The sequence below is a fragment of the Balaenoptera acutorostrata genome, chromosome 9 (assembly GCF_949987535.1).
Source record: "Balaenoptera acutorostrata chromosome 9, mBalAcu1.1, whole genome shotgun sequence".
NCBI lineage: Eukaryota > Metazoa > Chordata > Mammalia > Artiodactyla > Balaenopteridae > Balaenoptera > Balaenoptera acutorostrata.
The window spans coordinates 2,079,111-2,101,890 of record NC_080072.1 but is presented as its reverse complement, the minus strand read 5'-3'; the positions used below and the strand labels follow the sequence as shown (position 1 = coordinate 2,101,890).

Here is a 22,780-nt window from a genome sequence, read left to right as displayed (position 1 = left end):
CGGTTCCCAGGACAGGGGTTACAACAGGTGGGCATGTCTGTGGCACGGAACGCGGCCCTTCCGTGTTCGGGAGGGTCCACAGGAGAGGGTCTCGGCGGCCCCGGGGGCCGGGTCAGTTCAGGGCTGAGAGCCGTTCCCAGACCAGACACGGCTCGTACTTGCCCGGGCAACACAGAGCTGGGCACACTAACCACCACACGACGGCGACAAGGCCGCGGTGGCAGCTGCCATCACCTGGATGAGCGACGCTGCCGCCGGGATCTGCCGGTTGAAGTGCTTCTGCCTCTGCTTCTGCTGGACCTTCAGGGCAAAACCGGAGCCGAGAATCCCCTGGAAGGAACAGACACCAGGGCTCACATCCTGCAGACGGGGAGTGGAGAGACAGGCTGGGCACCGGTGGCCTGCTTGGCGCTGCGGGCCCCACGGAGGAGGTCTGTGCCTCCAGCCCAGCCCGTGGGGCAGAAGGCAGCCCCACCCAAGCAGGACCCGCTGCTGCGCCCCCCCAGGATTGCTAACGGGATGGAAAGGGCCGGCTCCCCAGGGGGAGCTCCCTGTCCACAGAGGGGAGCAAGTCATACACATGTACATACGCTCTATGTGTACATACATACACACGCTATACCACAGCCACGTGACACACACGTGCGTGCACAGACATACCCTCAATACACCCATGCAGTGCACTAAGGAGTACCACACACAGAGAACATACATATGTGACACACATGCACGAGCATATACAAATGCACGCGGTACGTATACCTATGTGACACGTGCACAGGCAATACATATGCACACACACATGGAGCACGTGTGCATGATGCATACACACAGACACAGACTGCATGATGTATAACACGTGCACGTACAGCGCATACACACACACGGTATGGTCACACACCTAGCAGGCACCTACATACACACAGAGTGAACTAGGGGATTTTAACGCCCATGGTCTATGGCCTCCAGGAAGGACAGGGGTCAAAGCCGCCCCAGGCCACAGGGCAGGACCGCTCACGCCCTCACGGCTTGCAGCTCTGCGGTTCTGTGGCAGCCACCAAGGGCGCCTCACCCCTACCCTCCGCGGCCGAATGAGCCGGCCTGCACCCCACTATTTGCCATGAAAGGCCTGGTGATCGCCGCCGCCCACACTTGCTCCAAAGGACCCACCGGGGGCCGGGAACAGGAAGGCGGCGGCCTCCAGAGGCTCTGAGGCCGGCGAGCTGGGGTCTGAATGCGCCCCCTGAGGGTGGTCTGCTCACAGGGCCCCCTGCCAGCCCCAGAGCCCGGAGGAGGCTGAGGAGCCGTGCAAAGTCCCCCCAACACGGAGCACCTACCGCCGGAAGCGCAAAGAAGGAGATGGCGAAGACGGAGAAGCAGGAGGCGATGGTCTTCCCGACCCACGTCTGAGGCACCTTGTCCCCGTAGCCGATGGTGGTGACCGTCACCTGCAAGGACGAGGGACAGCGGTCGGCACTCAAGCCCCAGAACCTCAGGGCGGGCGTCCATCCGTCCAGCCTGAGCCCCGCGCCCCATCCGAGACCTGCCACCGCGCAACAGAGGCCAGCGAGAGAGCCCAGCACCGAGAGGCCGGGCGGCTGAGAGCGCGGCGCTCAAGCCCGCAGGGTCTGGGTCCCCACGCTAACGCTGCAAAGGAAGCAAGCCCCAGCGTACACACGGGAGCTCGGCGCCGACGGGGGACAGCCTCCCCGCCCCGTCCCCAGGAGGCCTGCCAACCGGGCCACCGATGTCGCTGTGCTCCGGCCCCCAGGAAGCCGGAAGCGCCCACAGAGGCCCACCCTCCGCCAAGAGCCCGGCCACGATGACACGCCACTTCCTGACGCCACCCCAGGCACCAGATGCTGCGTTTGCCCTTTTCTCGGAGGGACTCAGACGCAGCTTGAGCCTCCTTCCCCACGGGGCAGCTGTCCGTCCAGGGCGTGGGCCGGGACAGTGGGACTGAGGGGCTCTTCCACCCCAGCCCCACCCTAGGCTTGCTCCCCGGAGGGGCCTCCGGCGTGAGCCCGACAACGCCATCCTGCAGGGACTCAGAGCCCACCCTGGCTGTGCCGGCCACGCGGCCCACACCTGGCCACGCGGCCCACACCTGTCCACGCCAGAGTCTGGGTGCTTGGGGAGCCCGCTCTGCGCCTGGGGGGGGCACCAGGGCGCCCAGAGTCCCAGCTCATCCCGTCAGCACACGCGCTCAACCCGTGATCTCGCCAGCCCTGTGCTGGGCAGCCCGGCTTCCCCCTTCCAGGGCCCCCAGCCCAGGCCAAGTGAGGACGGCCCCTGGCAGCTCGGGGAGTTCTGCACGGAGCCTCCGTGAGAGCCCCCTGCCCCCTGAGACCGGCGGGGAGCAGGGCCTGGGGAGGCCCATTTCACAGACTCCACTGAACAAGGCCCAGGCGGGAGGCGGCGGCTTCTGCAGCAGGGTCCTTGGGGCCCGCACACATGTCCACGCAGACAGGGACAGGCACACAGGACAGCTCGGAAGCCCCGGGGCAGAGGCGAGAGGCCCTCAGGAAGCAGGAGTGACCAGGAGTCCGGGCAGCGGGAAGGACCGCAGTGCGGGAGCCCGGGTTACACCAAAGCGCACAACCCGGGGGCAGCGCGGGTGCAGGCGCCTGCCCGCCCAACACCCGCCACGCGACTGTTCGTGGTCCCGGCTCCCGTGACCGCCACACGGAGTGTTTCCTGGCAACGTCACCGTCCCTCAGATACACGTCCACACCCGCTTCCAATGTGCTGCCCGAGCACGTGCGCACACACACAGATGGCCTGACACAGAGACAGGGTGCCGCACACGCACGCCGAGACACGCTAAGGCAGCGACGAGGCACAGGCGTGTGCACGTACCACACGTGGCGCGAGGTCACATAAAGAGGGGCCGGTGCCCACGTCAAGCCCAGCTCTCTCTAGGCCCAACGCCTCACACGCACACACAGGCAGCGCACACCTGGGGCGCGGCCTGGTACCTGCAGGGCGGAGCAGGCCAGCCTGAGGCCTTGGGCAAGGCTGAAGGCCAGCAGGCAGATAAGGGGGCCGGGGGAACCTGCAGCCCCTCGCCAGCAGCCCCCAGAGGGTCTGCGCCCCTCGTGTGAGGCCTGGGCGGCAGCTGCCTCTCAGCACCTGGGTGCACGGAGCAAAGGCTCATCAGGGCTGCAGATGGGATGGGGCGTCCGAGGCGCCGTGTCCAGTGTCTTCCGGAAAATGGTTCTCATAGAATTATTTATTTGTGTGTAAACATACAGTGGGTCTACTTTTAAATTTCTAACTTTTATTTTCTAATGCGGCATTGACAGACGTGAGCCCCGTAAACAAAAGCTTTCTGGGGTCTTCAATCACTGGTAAGGGCGTCAAGGGGTCCCGTGACTCCAAGTTCAAGAACGGCAGCCATGCAGGGAGCCAAGGGCAGGGTGACCTCTGAGATGGACCTGAGTGTGGCCCTCACGCCAGGGGGTAAATTTTAAGGGGTGCCGGGAAACTCGGGCCTCAAGACAAATAACACATGATACAACCTTCTAATTATCAAAATTAAGGCAAAAAAAAAAATTCCAAGACAACTGGGAAACGGACGTAGGTGGGAGGAGGAAAGGGGTTGGCCTGGAAGGCCCTGGGGGCCCAGCGGTGCGGGCAGGCCAGAGGGTGGGGACGCCCGAGGCCACCTCCCTTCTCGGACAGGAGCACCGGAGGCGGGACCCCATGTCCTCGCCCGCCTGGCTGGGAGGTGCTGGGACTCCAATGGCCGGGCGGCAGGAAGAAGCCAGGGGAGCCCCGGCCAGGTGTCCCCCACCCTGCGGTGCAGGGCACACTCCTGGCTTCTCAGACTCTGCCACAGACCTTCTTTGTCAAGTTAACGACATCCTTTCAGCTCTTTGAGGAAACGGCCCATCCCCGCAGAGCTGTTTGTTTTTCCTGAATTCACAGACACAAGCAGCTCAGGAATGGGCCGTTTTATAGCCCGCGTGCTCGGAACTCGCCCCCCATGGCAGGCGATCCGGAATGCAGAGCTGCACGTCCCCTGGGCACAGACTCGGGGAGACAACTCAGCCAGGGTGCTGAGCCCAGGGTGCGTCCCCCGTCACCCGTGTCTCTCCTCCAGGGACAGGAGGTGCGAGAGGACCTGCCAGTCCCCCCAACACTTTGCGTCACGAGAAGCTGGCGCTGGTGTCATTTTATTTCCTCCTGGACGCCGGCCTCCGGGGGAAGCGGGAGGGCCAGCCCAGAAGCCCGGCTCCACAGAGGACGCGGACAGCCTGCCGCCACCCTGCAGGCCGTGGCCATCTGTCCAGAGGGAATGGGCAGCCAGGAGTGGGAGTGAGGACGGCGCCAACGTGGACACTAGGGGCTCGCACCGGGGGGGCACCTCCGTTTGGCAAACTTGTGACCATGCTGTGAGTTTGGGACCATCTGCCAGAGGGGGAAACTGAGGCCGGGGGGGGGGGGGTCTCACCACTGCTAAGTGACGGAGCCGGCACCAAACCGAGGCCTGCTTATCCCCAGGCCCCTCGCCGGGACAGCCGGAGAACAAGCCCAGGGCTAGAGGCTGCCGCGCTGTGGGGTCTGGGGCTCGCCCAGCCTCGGGCCACCAACCTGCCCAGAGGAGGCTGGAAGGACGGGGCCAGGGAGAGGGCACCTCGGGCGAGGAGAGGTGTGGACAGAGGGGAGGCTGGGCGGGTGGCAGGACTGCCTCAGGACAGCAAAGGGTGGGAGCAGTGGTCCGGGGCCCCAGCTCCAGCCATCATGGGGCTGCCCCAGGAGACCCCGGCCAGGCTTGCAGGGGACACCGTGAAGGGGACAGAGGCCGGCACGTGAGGGCCGAGGGGACAACCCTGCCAGGCTTGCAAATTCTGGGTAAAAACAAAAGCAAACACATACCCCCAAATAAGCCCGCTTGCTTTCAGAAAGGAAAAAGTCAATAAACGAACAGAAACCCACGCAGGCCCAGGGCTCCTCGTCACGTGAGCACATCTTCTCCCTATGGAAACCTCGGCGCCCTGGCCGCTGTACTCACGGGGAAAGGGTGCGGACCGTGGGGACGGGGTCAAGACCTTTCTCCCGCCTCGGGAGGGGCCCTCAGGAGCTTCACACAGCGCCTGGCGGGACGCTGTGGACACCCCGGGCCCTGCCCAGGCCGCGCCCACCCCACAGCACGGCCGGGCTCGTGGGCCCTCACGCAGGAGACTCTGCCTGGAGGGCTCAGCTCTGGTGTGTCCTCCTCGGGGGGCCCTCGCTGACTCCCAGGGAAATCACGGCGTGTGGACCACGACTGACCACGGCCAAGCCTCCGAGAGCGAGACCACCGGGCGGCTGACCCTGGCTGTGCCCCAGTGCCCAGCGCAGAGCAGGACTGCCGGAATGTGCCTGGTGCCCAGGACCAGCCCGGCCAAGAGGCCCCAGTCCTCCAAGGAATGTCTTGGAAGCAACGGAAAGAGTCGCTACCTTCCTGGGATTGTGGTCCCCTCCGGGAGCCCCACGTCGGCCCTCGGAGGTAGACCTGCCGCCTCCCATTTTACAGATGGGGAAACCGAGGCACGGAGCGGTCACATGCCCTGCCCTGGCCCCAGCGCGGCTGCACGGTGCGCCCACCCCTCTGCGCCCCACTGCCGGCCTGGCGGGAAACACAGGTACCTGGGGGCCGGGAAGGGCCAACACACATAGGCGCGCACACGTGCACACGCGCGTGCGAAGAGGGGCCACTCTGTGAGTTAAGGTGTTAGAGGCCGGGAGCCGGCCGGGGCAGAGCTGGACTCTGGGCACCAGCAGGGCTAAGGGCTGTGACTGGGCCGTGGCAGCCACGAACACTCGAGTGTGAATTAGGTGGCTGGGGGGTCACTGCCTGTCAGCCAGCCTGGGGGCACTGCCAAGAGAACCGTGTCCAGTAACAGCCCCTAAAATTCACAGCCAGCCTTTGCTGCCTCCTCGCTGGGCGCCAGATACCCTGGGCTCTCTGTGTCCTCACTGACAACCCTCCCCAGCTCATGAAAGTAGGCACCCAGCTTATACCCAGGGAGGCTGGGTAACCTGCCCAGGGCCACTCAGCAGGCCAGCAGTGGAGCAGGATGGCTTCACACCACGCTCCCGCCCGTTTTACCCCACTACTTCCTGGTTCACTGTGTCCCTGACGCTGACCGTGTTTCTCTCCCTCGAGCTGAAGCTGGAAAGTTCTTACCCCGGATGACAAGAGCTGAACACCCCCCTCACTGGGCCTGCTGAGTCCATGTAAGAAAATCGCCCCAAGGGGTCCCTCAGTGGACAGTAAGTGCAGAGAGACAGACCTGCCCTATGGACCCCTACTCATCCTGCAAAACCCAGTCGTAAAGACCCTTCTCTGGCTGGGCTCCCAGAGCCCACGGTCTCAGCCCCATACACAACTGTCAACAGGTGCAGGATGGGATCCGGGCAGGTGGCAGCCCGGGGTCCTGGAGACCCTCTGCTCTTAGCTGCACAGCACCCCTGGGCTTTGCATGGAGTCCAAGCAGGGGAAGAGCCTTGAAGGGCTGGGGGCCCGGCCCACCAGCCCCCGGGCCCACGGGGCCTCGGTTTCCCCAGGCCCAGGTGAGGTCCTGACCCTGGTTCCACCCACTGGGAGGTGCCGACAGGCCTTGCATGTGAATATCTGGGAGGCCCTGTCCTCACCCAGGCCCCCCACTCGGCCCCCAGACCCTTCTGGCCTCACTCTGCCAGGATGCAGTCCAGCCTGGGGAGCCAGAACCTTCTGGAGCCAACAGCTAAGGAGAATGAACAGGAGCCAGACTCTTGTTTTAAATGGTGGCTGAATGCAGGGGCGGCTTCTAGCCTTTCCACTCTAAATTCTAAATTTAGATGCAGGGGGTAAACAGAGCCCAGCAGCCTCCTGATTCGAGAGACCCCCGGGCACTAAACAGAGGAGGCCGTGTTCGCAAAAACTGCTTTTCCCTCCACTCAAACTTTAACACAAACAAACGCATCTTGTTCCAAGGGCGAAGAAAAAAGTCTTAAATCCTCCCCAACACCTCGGCAGCCAGGCATGGGCGCCACACTCGGGGTGAGGGGGGAGCTCTCACACCCAGCTCAGGCGTCCCCACCTGGGGTAGCGGGAGCGGAGGGGACCCTCAGCCTGGAAACCGAGGCTCGGTGAGGGGAGAGACATTCTCGTGATGTCCACCTGGGACGGCGCTGTCCTGGGCTGAAGGGTGTCCACCCAAATCCATGTCCACGCAGGCCCTCAGAACACAAGCCTATCTGGAAAGAGGGTCTTTGTTGATGCAGCTGGGTTAATGATCTGGAGAGGAGATGGTCCCGGGCTCCCTGGGTGGGCCCGGCACCCACTGACCAGTGTCCTGATAAGAGACAGAAGGTGCGGCCACAAACCCAGGAGCACCTGGGGCCCCCAGAAGCTGGAAGAGGCGGGAAGGACCCTCCCCCAGAGCTTTCGGAGGGAGCCGGCCCTGCAACCCCTTGATCTCGGACTTCTGGTCTCCGGATCCATGAGAGAACGCAGTTCTGTTATTTTAAGGCACTCAGTCTGTGGGACTTTGTTGCGGCGGCCCCAGGACACTGATGCACCCACTGTCCTGGGGGCCACGGACGGAACCGCCTTACGGGCACGTCAACTGATTCATTCACTCGTCCAGCAAACACCGGCCAAGCCTGGATGCTGAGGACGCTGGGGCCACCCCCGTGGCACCCACAGCCCTCCCGGCGGGTCCACACGCAGCAGTGGCCACTCCCCCCGGGAACCCGCCCCCCTGCCCTGGCTCCGCAGAGGAAACACAGCAGACGGCCCATCCCAGCGGCCCAGACGCCCTATTTTCGGGTCTGTCCCACGCACCCAGCCAGAGGTGCCGGTCTGGCGTGGACGCAGCGTGGCGAGGGGCAGTGGCCCGGCCGGCAGGCCTCTCCCTGCCAGGTGCTGGAGGCTGCACCGCCTGGTAGGCAGACCCTGGTCTGTCCGCCCGGGACGGGGAGCCACGGGGCACGGCAGGGCCGGGCTCGCTCCCCTCGTGGCCCACGAAGCCACGCAGAGGACAGCGAGGGAGAGCCACCGCCGGGCGCAGTGGCCAGCTGGCTCCGAAGCCCCCAGCCAGGCTGCTCTGGCTCGCGCTTCCTGAGCTGTTTGTCCGGGACGTGCCAGGAGCACAGCCCACGACTCGAGCCGCGGCCGCTCCACCCGCCTCGACAGCTGCGGGGGCGCCACCGCCGTGAATGCGAGTCGTCTGCCCAGGAGCTGGGCGGCGGGGGTGCCGGGCCCGCGGGAACAATGGCCAGGCCGGGGCCGCAGCTGACGGCGAGGCTGGGGCACCGGTGCCAAGCCGGGCACAAAGGGGCCGTTTTCCCGGCCGGCGGGCGGATGTTTGCACAGGTGTGCGAGCGGGAGCGGTGTTCGCAGGGGCCGGGCCGGGGGCAGCTCCGAGCGGCCGGGAAGGGGGGGCCAGTGCCAAGGCCGAGCACTGCTTATCAGCCGAGCCGCGGGCCGTCACCCACGCGCTTCCCACCGCGCCATCCGGCCCCGGGGATCCTCCCGGCTCTGAGTGTCCTGTCCCGCCACAGGACCTGCCTGTCACCAGGACGCGTCCCCTCCCCTGCCCGGCGCTGGGCTGTCCCACCAAACCTGCCGGGGGGATGGGTGGGGGGCTGCCACGCCCGGGCCCGTGGAGGCACAGGCCTGCAGGGGGGCCGGCAGAGCTTGCCTTCCCTGGGCGGCCTGGCACACTGGAAGCTTCCAGAAAAATGCTGACTCGGCCAATATCAGGAGCCCCTCCCCCAACACGTGTGGACCTCACGGGGCCGTGGGTGGAGGTACAGGGCAGCTTCCCGCCCCACCCGGACCATCCGGGATGGGCCTCCCTGTGGAGGCTGGTGGGGAACCTGGGGAGAGAGTGAACCCCTACCCCCCTTCCGGAAGGAAGCAGGTCAGGGACAGACACGGCCAGGGCCCGGCACAGCCACTGCCTGGACCCGGGACCCCTTGGACCTGGTGCTGGCCCGAGGCCTCGGCCCGACCTCGTGCAGCCTGCGACCCTCTCCTCTCCCTGGCTGAGCGAGCCTGGACGTCAGCCACCCAGCCCCCAGCTCAAAGGGGCTCCCACCGGCCACCCTCAGCTTCGGGCAGCTCGTAGCTGGGCCGGTGTCACCCACTCTGCTGCTCAGGCTGTTCTGGACCCCAGGCACTAGCCCCTGGCACCCAAGCGCACCCCACAGGGAAGGGGGAGGGCCAGGGCCAGCCCACGGCCCAGAGATGGCCCACGGAGCGGGCATTCGGGCTGCACCCCTGCCTTCCCCCACGGCCAGGGTCCGTCTGGGCCGCCTCAGGGCCCCCTGCACGTGCTGTTCCCAGGCCGGTAAGCTGCTGGCCACCCTGCAGCTGAGAGCCCAGGACCTGTCTCCCCACAGGGCCCGAGCGGAGGGTTTGTTGAGGGGTGTCCTCTGCGCCCTGAGGCCCACACACCAGTGATGCTGGGCTTCCGCGGTGAGCAGGCCCCGGGGGCCACACAGCTCAGACGTCCTGCAGCTGGCGGAGACCCCTGCAACCACCCACAGCATGTCCACGTGCCGCCCCCCGCGCCCCACGTCTCCCTTCCCCACCACAAGCGTGATCCCTGGAAGGAGCCGGCCCACACTCCTGGCCACTTCCAGGCCGAGGCCAGGGTGCCGGGTGCTTGCAGGAGGGGGACACGGCACACCCAAGGAGCCCAACTTCACAGGCGGGGGAGCCTCCAGGCCCCCAGGACAGAAGCTGGGGCACCTCTGTGTCACCGCTGCCCGGGGCCGGCTACAGAATTTGCGGGCCGGATGCGCAGTCAAAACGTGGGAGCCCTTTCCTTTTTCCCAGGATCCCCCGACCTGTCATGGTGGCTTTTGTTTGCTCTACAAAGTCACACTCCTTGGTGCAGGGATACCTGAGGGGCCAGCACAGAACCTCACAGACGCGGGGCACAGGGTGACGGAGAACCCGGCCCTGGGGAAGGCAGGAGCTAGGACCGCGTGCGGCCATGCCCCCTGCACAGTTGTTCTCGGTCCCACCAGACTTCCCTCCCAAAAGGCAAGTTCAAAGATAAAAACCTTACGGACCCCACAATGGTGACTGTCAGGCTTTACGAGTCCAGCGCTGGGCCCTTCTGTGCGCAGAGCCCTGTGCCGCCCGCCCAACCAACTACAAACCTGTGCCCAGGCAGGGCTTCAAGCATTTGTGGGGGCTGTCTCGAGGCATAAGATCTTGAGAAACCAGAGCCCCAGGGCGACATCCTGGCCCCGCCCCGCCCAGGCCCAGGGGGCAGTGGCCGCGTGGCCCGAAGGTCCCGACTTACCACCCCCCACCAGAGGGCGTCCGCATAGCTGCCGAACTCGACCTGGCCCGACTCGTTCACGGCGTCCTTCTCGGCCAGGTACACGAAGTAGGAGGAGAAGATGAGGCCCAGGAAGCCGATGTACAGGGTGGTGATCAGCTCCTGGGAGACGGCAGAGGAGGTGTGACCAGCCGGCGCCCACGGGCACCCGGGGCCCCTGCGCACCCGCGCCGGGCAGACATCACAGGCAGCGGGGCCTGCCGGCGGCAAGCCCCAACATTTCCCACCAAGTTGACATAAATGGCAGCATGTCTCACATGCAGACATCAGACTTCAGAAATAACTTATTTTTCCCAGCTCGTCAGTGGCAATGTTGGGTCTCAGCCTCCAGGAGCGAGGCCAGTGCCCTGGACCACCGGCCCGGCTCTGTTTCCCACAGAACCTCGGTGAGATGCGGGGCTGGGCCTCACGAAGGGGTGCGGGTCAACCACCTCCGCCTTCACAGGGCTGATCGTGATCTGCCCCGTTTTAGATTTCTGGGCCTCTCGGACCCATTTCCATGTTGTATTTCTGTCTTTCCATCTGCCCGACAGTCTCGTGTCCCACCCTGAGGAACGTGGGCACCATCTGCCTGGCAGGCTGGGGACACTGGCCCCTCAGGTGGGGGGCAGGACGGCCCAGCTGGCTCAGGCCGAGGCTGGGCCGAGACCCTGTCCTCCCACCCTGGACCACCCACCTGGCGGTGGATGAAGACCACCGAGCCCAGCAGCCTCCACGTGCCCCCCTGGCGGTCGACGTGCAGCATCCTCAGGATCTGGAGGAAGCGGATGCCCCTGCGGAGGACAGATCGCTGTGCGCCCCTCCCCCGTGTGCCCCTCCCCCTCCCCTGTGCGCCCCTCCCCCTCCCCCGTGCGCCCCTCCCCACTCCCGAAGCCCAGGGTCAAGGTGGAGGCAGAACGCCAGGCCTGGAGCTAAACCTGTACATTTCTCAATCCCTTTGGCCCCCAGACCGCCTTCTGGGGGCGGCCCCAGGATCACCCCAGTTTACAGATGAGCAGACTGAGGGCCGCAGACTGTTAGGTCCCAGCCTGAGTCCCAGAAGTGAGTGAGCGCTCCTGCCCAACTCAGCACCGGCCCTGAGCCTGGACCCCACCCAGCACACGGCCCCGCCGCTCTCACCCCCGCACCGGGGAGCCCGCAGCCCCGCCTACCTGATGGCCGAGGTGGCAAACACCTGCCCTTTGGAGCCCACGCAGAGGACGACCATGGAGGCCACGACCACGATGAGGTCTGGAGGGGACAGCGCCACCGTCACCAGCCTGGCAGCTGGACACCAGCAAGGAGCCTGGCGGTCAGGCGGACAGGGCCCCACAACGGGGACACAGAGACACCTCGACGGGGAGACCAGGCCCTCCGTCCCAGGCACGTGCAAAGGCCATGCGAGCCTACCTCCCCAGCCCTGCCTCGCAGGCCGCTGAGGGCAATGGACGCCCACGTTGCGTTGAGCTTGACCAGAGCCCCTGCCCTGTGAGCAGCCTCTTGGGACAGAGGACCTGAGCGCTGAGGCTGGCTCCTGTGTGGGGGACCTGGGAGGTCACCCCACTGGCCTTGGGATCCTGCCCTGTCACAGGCGGCGGAGGGACTCTGCCTGGTGGTACTCGTGATGGGGGTCCACCTGCCAGATTCTGGGGGAGGGTGCTCAGCCCTTGTCAGGAAGCCTCGGGGTGAAGCTTCCAGGGGGGCGGGCGTGACTCACCGATGATGGAAATGGGCTTCCGGGCAAAGCGCAGCCGGCCCCAGATACCCACGTACTTGCTGCGGCAGCCGGCTGACCAGAGGCGGACCACATACTCTGTCCCAAAGAACACGACCAGGACGATCTCCTGCGGGGACAGAGGGGGCGTGAGCTCACCTCGCACCCCTCCCCCGTGCACCCCTCCCCCTCCCCCGTGCGCCCACTGAGAAGCAGGCGGCCTGGGCCCCGGTCTGCTGCATCGCCCCCCTGGACAGGCCCAGGTCCACCACTGCATTCAGTACCACAGAAAAAAGATTAGACACTATGACCAAGTGGGATTTATACCTGGAATGCAAGGACAGTTCAGCACATGAAAATCAACCACTGTAATACATGACATTAACAGAATGGAGGAAAAAAATCACATGGTCTCCTGATCACAGCGGATGCAGAAACAGCATTTGACAAGATTCAGCATCCTTTCATGATAAAAACAGTAAACAAACTAGGAATAGAGGGAAACTATCTCCGTGTAATAAAAGCCATATATGAAAACCCCACAGCGAACATCATATCAACGGAGAAAGGCTGGAAGCTTTTCCTCTAGGATCAGGACCAAGACAAGGATACCCACTCTCACCACTTCTATTCAACAGAGTACTGAAGTCCCAGCCAGAGCAATTAGGCAAGAAAGAGAAATAAAAGGCTTCCAAATTGGAAAGGAAGAAGTAAAATGATCTCTGTTCACAGACGATATGATCTTATGTGTAAAAAACCCAAAGATTCCATGCAAAAAACCTGTTAGATCTAATAAATGAGTTCAACAAAGTAGGATACAAAGTTGATCACTAAAATCAGTTGCATTTCTATACACAAACCATGAACAATGTGGAAGGGAAATTATAAAACAATTCCATTTACACTAGCATCAAAAAGAATAAAGTACTTACGAATTAACTAAGGAGGTGGGACACTTGTACAATGAAAACTAAACAATATTGTTTAAAGAAATGAAAGACGACAAATAGATGGAAACACATCCCATGTTCACGGATTGGAAGACTTAATACTGTCAAGATGTCAATGCCACTCAAAGTGATCTGCAGACTCAATGCAATCCCTCTCAAAACCCTGATGACAATTTTTGCAGAAATAGAAAAAGCCCTCAAATTCACACGAAATCTCAAGGGGCCCTGAATAGCCAAAACAAGATGTGGTCCATCCACACAACAGAATATTCCTCAGCCTTATAAAGGAAGGAAGTTCTGGCACAGCCTACAGCGTGGATGGACCTGAGAACGTTGTCAGCTCACTTCCAGCTGGTGCCCTGCCCTGTCCCCACCCCGCCCCAGCCCAGGGAACCCAGCCCTGTCTGGGGACTTCTGCTCCCACTGGGTGACAGGTGGCAGGCCCTGCTCCCGTGCCCAGCCTTGCCTTCCCCCACCAGGGAGCCCACCAGGAGAGGGTAGCCGGACACTGGCTCCCAAATATCCATAATTAGGATGGAATACTTATACCATCCAGCTTGTGTTTGGGGCAAGCTCGGGGGATAATGGGAGAAAATGTGGGAAATTTACCGCTTTCCTTTTGCAAGAAAGTTCTTGGTTCGCAACGTCAAGTTCTTCAGGGTGGGGGTATGTATGGTTGGGGGCACGTGGGGGACGGTGGAGAGTGAGGGAGGGTGGACGCTAACAGGCTCTGTGGCCTCAGAGGGTTGTGCTGTTGCCACCTCTGTCCTCAGCTGGAGGGGGGCTGAGCCCACCAGGGAAGGGACCACGTTTACCTGCCCGCCGCCCTCTCCCCGGCCCCGGAGTACGCCTGCCCTGGTTGGCCCTGGACATGGATCTGCTGAGTGAGTGAATGAACGAATGAACGAATGAATGAATGAATGAACGATCAGACCAACAAGCGACCAAGGGCTCCCCGGTACAAGGGCTTCATCTCGTGCATGTGTTTCCCGAGATTCTGGCCCGGCCGGTCCTACGTGGGTGTGAGGAGCAGATGACAGACAGGAGGCCCTGGCGATGAACGACGGGGTAGCGGGGTAGCGGGGTAGCGGGTGGAGGGTCCGGCTTCCAGTGTTTGGCCATCTCGACAAGGGCCACAGCGCCACCACCTCTGGGTCCCCAAAGCTGAGACACCAGTGCTGGCATCTTCACAGAGGAGGGGTCACCGGACTGCTGATGGCCCCGAGGGGGTGGACAGAGTCCCCCAACGAGCAGTCCTCAGAGCCTCCATCCCAGCTCTGCAAATCCAAACACCATCGGGCCGATCAATCACTTAGCAGGTTTGTTCTTATTTTGATGCATTATTTTGTTACTTAAATACCTTCTCCAGCCACGTCCTAAGCATATTCGAAGTGGTAGAAATCTTATAAACATCAGGTAAGAGCTTACTTGCACTTCAGTCTTGCAACAGACCTTCAGATAAATAAGTCACTCCCAGGGTTGGCTGTTGATACTGTGTGTCTCCCCTCCCCCCAAATTATCCTGGCCTCGAGCTCAGAGCTACCCCTGCCCTCTTGGGGCTGGCGGGCTGGGGCTGGGGGACTCTCCCTCTGGAGGGGTGAGGTGTAGGAATAACTTAAAACAACGTTAATCCCCAAATACCATTTGAGTCTGGAATGCAGCTCGGGGCCGGGCTGTGCATTAATGTGGCACCGCTGGCATGCCGGGCGGGAGAGAGCCCAGACCAGGGCAGGGGAAGCACACGTTTGCTCCAAGATGAAATGATCCCCACACCGTCAGCCTCGAGTGCTGGGCAGGGGGGGCACTTGGGGCCAAGGCCGGGGCCTCCGGACTGGCCACCGCTCACCGGGACCTCCAGACTGGCCGCCGCTCACCGGGACCTCCAGACTGGCCGCCGCTCACCGGGACCTCCAGACTGGCCGCCGCTCACCGGGACCTCCAGGGCCTCCCTGTGGCCCCGGCCATCACCATCTTTTGGAACCACCCGTCCACTGACCTGGGTGCCGGGAGGGTGGAGAGGCTGGCCCAAAGTTCTGGACCTGCAGGGGCTCTGGAATTTTTTCACCAGAGGGGCCTGGGCCACCCTGGGCTGGGGGCTGCTCTGGGGGCTTTGACTGGGCTGGACTGTCCATCGGTGGAGGCCAGTAGGCTAGGGCCTGCCGGAGGGCTGACCCCCAGGCCATCCTGTGGGGCTGCCCCCGACTCAGGGGACAGCACCCCCAGTCCAAAGCCGGCTCACGGAATGGCAGGGCGGCCTCCCCTTAGCTCCGGGGAAAGGGGGACCAGCCTCCAGCCTCAGTGACCCAGACCCAGAAGGATGACTCCCGCACCCCTACCCCGGCCACCCTCCTCGCCCTGGGTTTTCTCCAGCCGGCAGGGGCAGGCCTGCAGCTCGGCTGTCTCTGCAGACCAGGCCCTGAGCAAGCCCCGGAGGGGAACACGGAGGCCTCAAGCTCCCCCCAGAGCCTGCCCACCTCAGCCCCTGCCTCCACAGCCCCGCTCAAGCCACCGCCCTGGCCCCATGGCCCACACTAAGGGTCAGGGCTCGCCCTGGCCCACCCGAGAGCCTGCCGCCGGCCCAAGGCACCCGCCCCTCCCCACCTGGGCCCGAGTGCTCGGTCTGGGACACTGTCCTTCCAGCTCCTCCCCACCCCGCCCCCCAGGTCCCCGCACCCTTCTCGGTCCCGCTCAGGCCCCCCCCATCACACCTGACCCCTCTACTGATAAGAGTCAGCCCAGAGGCCCCTGTCCGTGAGCGCACGTGGTGCCTGCATGCCCGCGTGTGAGCAGGGGTCAAGGGTACCGGCCGGAGCACGGCCCTGAGCTCTGCCCCACAGATATGGGGAGAAGGGGCCGTCCTCGCGTCAGGGACCTCCGCTAAGACCGCAGTCACCAGAGGGACAGAGGGCCCCCTCCCACCTGGCCACTGTCCCTCAGACAAAGCAAGGTCGCCTCCCAGCTGCAGTTGGCCTCACGGACCAGGGACCTGTGAGCCGGCCGGGCGCCAAGACCTGGGCACAGGCCCGAGAATCCCCTGCCTGCGGGAAGCGGACCAGGCGCTCAGACGTCAGGCAGCCACGAGCCCCCCACCTGGCGGCCGTGCCCCTCCTTCTGTGAGTTTCAGAGCAGCGGGTCCTGGGATCCCCGTGTGTCTCACAAGCAGCGGGGTTTGGGGTGGCTCTTGGCAGTATTATTTGTAAAGTTCAGAATTATTTTAAAAAACAAAGTTCCTAAGAAACAACTCAGTTAAGAAATGGGTATGAAACTTGAATAGGCATTTCTCTAGAGAAGACACACAGATGGTCAAGAAGCGCATGAAAAGATGTTCAACACCACTGGTCATCGGGAAACGCAAATCGAAACCACAGCGAGACACCACCTCACACCCATCAGGACGGCTACTATCAGGAAACCGAGATAAGTGTTGGCGCGGATGTAGAGAAACCGGAGCCTTGCGCACGGTTGGCGGGAATGGAAAATGGTGCGGCCACTGTGGAAAACAGTGTGGAGGGTCCTCGAAAAATTAAAAATAGAATCACATGTGATCCAGCAATTCCACTTCTGGGTGTATCCTCAAAAAAAAAAAAAGAAAGCAGGATCTCAAAGGTATTTGCACACCCGTGTTCACAGCAGCACTATTCACAACAGCCAAAAGGCGGAAGCAGCCCAAGTGTCCATCGAATGAACAGATACACAAACTGAGGTCCATCCACACTACAGAATATTACTCAGCCTTAAAAGGAAGGAAGTTCTGACACAGGCTGTGATGGGGATGAACCTTGGGGACACTACACTCAGTGAGAGAATCCAGACACAGAAGGACAAATCCTGCCTGATTCCACCCACGTGAGGCCCCTGGAGGAGTCAGATCCATAGAGACAGAAAGTAGACGGTGGGGCCCGGGGCTGGGGGAGGGGAGTGAGTGTGTAATGGGGACAGAGTCTCTGTTTGGAAAGACAGAAACTGCTGGAGGCAGATGGTGTTCTGTTTCCTCAGCAGCGTGAATGCGCTTAATGCCACCAAACTGTGCACTTAAAAATGGCTAAGATGGTAACTTGTATGTTCTATGTATTTTACCACAATTTCAATAAAAAGAAAGCCTTTCGGTGGCTGCCAGGGGCTGGGGGAGTGAGGAATGGGGGCCACTGCTGACGGGTGCAGGGCTCCCTGTCGGGGTGACGACAAAGTTCTGAAACTAGACGGAGGTGGTGGTGGCACAACGCTGTTAACGCGTTAAATGCACTTGAAAACGGTGACCTGTGCGGCGCGTGTGTTTTTCCACGACACAAACGTCCCCTGCCCCCGGGCGCTCTGCGCTCAGGCCTCTGCCTGGACCTGGGGGCCGGCCCCGCGGGGCAGAAACAGCCGTCCTTGAGCCTCTGGCTCTTAATCTCTGTGGCCCATTGTTAGTTCACTGTTAAATGAGCAAACGGAGCACAGTGATTGCCTGCAAAGGCCACTCGGGTGCAGCCGCGTCGCCAGCGGAGGACAGCGCAGGAAGCGAAGCGCAAAGGCCAGGCCGCACGGGACCCGGGCGGGCACTGAACCCCCGGGACAGAGTGCGGCGCTGGGCCGAGGGCGCCGGCCACCAACAGGACGCCCAGGGCCCTGCTCGCTCTGCACGAGGAGGCCCTGCCGTCGGGCAGACGGACGCTGGGACCCCCGAGCTCGACCAAGGTACAAGTCAGGGGAACAGCCCGCACCCGCCTTCGGCATTTTGGGGTAACGGCAGTCAACAGCAGATCCGCAAATCCCGAGAGTCAAGATAAAGGTTCAGAAAAGCAGGTGCTTATCTGGGTTTTCCAGCCCCGGTACACAAAGGGGAAAGGGTGCGGATTCCTTGGGCGTTTCGTAATCCCCGTGGCACCACTGCCCACCCCCCAGAAGGGTGAAGGTCCACGCGGCCGTCTTATCTATTGTTTCGTTTTTATCAGCTCGTGAATCGTCCTCATCCATCGGGAAAGTTGTCGAAAGCCCGATGTGTTTTGAGGCTCAGCCCTGCCCGCGTCGCCTGGTTCAGAAGCGCTGGGAACGGCCCCGCGGAGCACGGCCCCCGTGTGACAGATAGCGAGCCGGCCTGGAGGTTAAGCCCCACGCGTTGCCTGCGCTCAGAGCCCAGCTTCTCGGATGAAAGGGTTTGTTTTGTTGTTTTTGCTAAACAATAAAGGACGCCTCATGGATCCTTACCGTCATCGCCCTGGTGCTCAGATGTTACTGCTCTGTTATCTTCATAATGAAAAATCAATTTTAAAGAGAGTTGGAAGGTTAACTGCCGGGAATTAAGCGCTGAGCTTTGTGGGGTGGAGGGGTGGGGGCCGACGGAAAGCAGGAATTGGGGTCGAGGACAAAAGGCACGGCACCCTCCCAGGCGGCCCTGTGGATGCCGGATGTGGGCAACTCGGAGATGGGGCCTGGGGGACCCACTGCGGGAGCTCCTGGTCCCTCGAAGGCTTCCGGGTGAGAAGGACGCCTGTGCTTTCTGGGGTAAACAGGATTTCACCAGACAGACGGGGGAGCCTGGAGGAGGGGTGGACTTGGGGGCCAGGCCACGCCACCCGTCAGGGCCAGGGGCGCAGGCGAGCAGGGTGAGGTCTCTGGAAGAGGTGCGGGCCGCCTGGCCCTGGCCAGGTGTCCCCATGGGGGGGCTGGGGTCCCCAGCACAGAGCCCGGTCGGCGGGCTCCAGGGCCAGCTGTTCCAACTCCACGTGGGACCCGATAAGCCACAGAGGGGGCCGGCCTCGGCATTCCCGGGAAGGTCAGCTGGCCGGAGGGCGCGGAGCAGGCGTGCATGCTGCTCAAAGGCTCTTTGTTCGGGGGCCTGCCTGAGGCCAGCTGCTCCCAGCCGTGCACCCATGCGAGGGCCATGGGCCTCCTGGTGACATGTGCTGGGCACAGCTGGCCGCCCTCCCCCCACCGCGCAACACCAGCACCACCCCGCCAGAGCTGCCCGGCCTGGGGCAGGCGCATGCTGTGGCCCTGCACGGGGCCGGGATTCTGCCTGCCCGGGACCCGCCGGGGGGCTGAGCCCCACACCCCTCCCCACCCAACTCCCCGTGACCCGTGGGGAGCCCCTCTGCTCGGCTGTGTCCCCCGGGGCCACGGCCTCCCTGGACGTGCAGCCATCACCTTGCCCCTGGGCCCCTCTGCATCCTGCCCGAGGTCCCAGCGGCCCGAGGTGGCCATGACAGGGTCGGTGGGCCAGGCCCTGGGTCAGGCGCTGGGGGAAGGGAGGGGGTGGCCCTGTGGCCCGAGGGACATCCACGCTAGGACAGAGGGGGGCAGGCCGGGCCCCGGAAAGCGTCCACCCTCCCGCAGGACAGTGAGATCCAGGGCCACCAAACGCCCAGGGCTGGTGACCCGGGTCAGCCCCTCAACCCCGCGGTGCCTCAGTGACCCCGTCCGTGAAATGCGGGTGCTGGCGGGACCCACCTCCTCGAGCTGTGGGGAGGAAGGATCTAGAAGACAGGGTCGTGTTGAGTGGGGAGGCGGTCCCCAGCACAGGTGGGGAGGCCTTAGAGGAGGGCCCAATCCAGACGGGTCTCACAGCACAGACGGCCCTCCTGACTGGCGCCCAGACCCCGTCTGACAGATGCTGAACGCTTCGCTGCCTGTCCTGTCCTGAGCGTGTGTCCCCCCTCCCAGAACAGGCAGCAGCACTCAGCCCAGGCCGGGGGACCCCTCCCCATGCCACCTCCTCAGCTGTCTGTCCAAAGCCGGTCCCAGTCCAGCCCCGAGCCCACAAGGCGCCCACCTGCTGCTCAGAGGGCCACATGGCAACTCCATGTGGGGTTTCCTTGCTCCTTGATGGGCCTGCATCCCCTCCCCAGAGACGGTCGGGTCCCCTGGGCTCCCCGTTGTACCGTCACCCCCAGCCTCACGGGAGCCACATTTGAACACTTCACGACGACTCCACAGGCTGAGTGGCCACTGGGCAGGGCCAAGGATGGCCCACCTCCCACAGGGGCACCTCCTCCACCACGAGCTCCCTGGGAAACCCTCTTCCAGGGAGCAAGCAAAGCACAAGGACGTCCCTGGAGCAACCGCTTCCTGCAGCTGGCCGCTCAGGACCCCACTCCGTGGAGAGCCAGCGTGCAGTGGGGGTCAGTCCAGGCCCCTCCAGCACCACCACCGCCCCCTTCGTCCTCTGTCCGAAGTTCTGCAAGTAACCGCAAACCCCAGCGCCTGTCACTCCGGGCACAGCAAATGGGTCCGAGCCCCAAGGGAGCGGGTATGCGATGGGGGTTTCAGCAAGACGGGGGCCTTGGGGCACACCGTGCCCTGGCACTTTCTCGGGCCCGTTCTCCTGGGGCCAGATCCTTCCCAGCATCGCAGGCCGTCGGGCTCAGCCTCTGGAAAAAGGCCGCCCGCCTGCGGCGGGGAGGAGAGCGGCGCGAGGTAATTTTAATTTCACGTGGACTGCCGGTGCCAACCCAACTAAAGTCACATGAGCTGCAGGTGGTTTAATGAGGTGCCTCCAGCCCTGGGACCAGCGACACGGGGGTGCCCGAGCGCCGCCCGCTTCCTCCCCACCTGGGTGTCCCCAGGTCAGCGGGCGGACGTGGTTTGGCGCCCCGACACCTGGCTGGCACGGGAGAGGCAGATGCGGCCGGGAAGAGGGCCCCCGGGGTGGTAGTCTGGGCAGATTCTGACAAAGCAAAGCCTGCTCGTCCCCCAACCCCAGGGTGCCTGGCAGACGGGCACTCAGGAGGCATTTGGTAAAAAAAAAGAAAAATGCGTGTGTGTGTGTTTACACAAAATATAGCCTATATATTTTACTGTATTATTATGTGCTTTTCACGAGTGAATTTCAACCACCCTGGGGAGATGCACTTGTAAAGACAACGAAGCCACTGGCAAGTGACATGGGCAACAGCGTGGAAACGACAAATGTCCCCTGTCGGTGTTGGGCCCGGATGGGGGCCCGGGAAGCGCCCTCCTGCATGCAGAGGGGCTGCTTTCATCACTGAACGCGGCCTGCATGCTCCCCACTGGCCTCCTCTCCCTGACGGCCACGTAGGAGAGCGCTGCTTAATCCCCAAATAGTCAAGCCTTTTTGGTGACCTTGTAACCATTTATTTCTAATTGTATTGGGCTTTGATGAGAAAATGTAAACAGCTAAGTCTCAATTTTTCAAAGTGTCTTAGGTGTTTTTATGGCCACATAAAGTGACTGGTCTTTACAAGTCTTCCATGGGCGTAAACAAATAAAACACCTCTGTGAGGAGGACCCATAGCTACAGAGCTGGTTTTGAAATGTGGTCCTGAGTCTGCTTCTCCTCCCACTGCACCTGGGCTCTGTGAATGCCAGACAGAAGAAGAGGGCCAAGTGACAGTCCCCAGGCCTGTTCGCCTCCCACCTCTTGGAACCGAGCCATGAGGAAGACACGCAGCCCCGGGGAGGCCCAGGGGAAGAGGGCCTTCCACCATGCGGCCCACCACCCCGGAACTAGGGCCTGTAGCCCCAGCTGACTCCAGGCAGGGCAGAGGGGAGCCGTCCCCACGGACCCTAAGCTCTTCGTGATGGTTGTTTGAAGGAGCCACATTTGGGGATGCTTGTTGCCTGGCTATAGGTAACAGGGACTTATTTGGGCTTACTGTTGGAATCTGAAATTGCTCACAATTGCAACGTGTAACCATCGTGTCTCCACTGAGTTTTTCGTCTGCTAGAATCGTCCTGTGCTGAGAAAGATGCATTAAAATTTCCCGTCAGTATCACAGTCAACCCCTGCATTTCCAATAGCGCTTGCTTTACATATTTTGTTATGCTCTCTGATGCATAAAAGTTTTCTCCCCTAGAAATGGTGCCTTGTCCAGGCCGGTCTCAGCACGGACCCTGATGCTGTCCACCTTGCTTTTGTTTTTTCCTTTTGTGTGCACTTGCTGGGCATCACTTTGGCCACCCCTTCATTTTTCAACTGTCATCACCAGTTTGCTTGACTGAATTCCTCTGAACAATGTATTTGTTAAAAATAAAAACCCTTCTGACAGTCTCTGCCTTTTAACAGAGGCATTCAAGACATTCACATTTAGTGTAAAATTGGGTATGTCTGGCTTCTTTCCACTTTACTGTCTATTTGCTATTTCACTTGGTTTGTTTCTTTCATTCTCTTCATAGTCATCAAGTTGATCAATATGTTACTCATTTCCTTTTTATTCAAGAATTTGGGAGTTTCACTGAACCCTTCCATCCCATCACTGTGATCCTTCGGTTCCTTAACTCGTAACCAAACCTGCTCCGGCCTAGGAACAGTTTCCACTGTAGAGTTTCCCCTACGGCTGTCTCCCCAGTGAGGCAGGAATTGGCATGACTTTGTTCCTGTCAGTGGCTCTGTGGGTGAATAAAGCATCTCCAATGTTGCTTTTATAGACCCCATAAAACCCTGCACCTTTTGTGAGAACGCTAACTTCACCCTACAGTCAACTAGCATCCTGTGGTTGGACACAGACGGTGGGGACGTGGCAGGGAGCAGGCGTGGCAGATGGGGTCTCTGGGACAGGACTGAGGACAAGTGATGACTTCATTATGGGACATCTGCATGCTGTGAGGAGTCTGCTTTCCTTCCTTACAGCCACTCTGGCAACTGCCTGCTGTGATGATGAGAGATGGAGGACCCACCAGGCTTCAGAATCTCAACGACTCTGGCAACCAAATAAATTCATTATTTGGTTTTTGCTTCCACATTTCAAGAGGCGAAACTCTCCACGTGCCTGCACTTAGGTATCTGGGAACGTCTTCCTCGCAAGCAGATAAAAAAAGAAGGAAACGACCCATCCTTCGTTTCCTTCCTTCATTTATTCATCCTGGTC

The 22,780-nt window shown here is 61.8% G+C and overlaps 1 protein-coding gene across 1 annotated transcript in view; it reads right to left on the bottom strand.

The window, feature by feature from the left end:
* Positions 1 to 22,780, bottom strand: part of KCNQ1 (potassium voltage-gated channel subfamily Q member 1) — a 347,883-nt gene that overhangs the window by 243,524 nt on the left and 81,579 nt on the right. Inside the window, exons 3-8 of the mRNA XM_057552484.1 lie at positions 12,028 to 12,154; positions 11,483 to 11,561; positions 11,008 to 11,104; positions 10,293 to 10,433; positions 1,338 to 1,448; positions 235 to 330 (exon numbers count right to left, since the gene is read on the bottom strand). Of these exons, the coding sequence (XP_057408467.1) occupies positions 235 to 330; positions 1,338 to 1,448; positions 10,293 to 10,433; positions 11,008 to 11,104; positions 11,483 to 11,561; positions 12,028 to 12,154 (651 nt within the window). The remainder of the gene's footprint in view (positions 1 to 234; positions 331 to 1,337; positions 1,449 to 10,292; positions 10,434 to 11,007; positions 11,105 to 11,482; positions 11,562 to 12,027; positions 12,155 to 22,780) is intronic.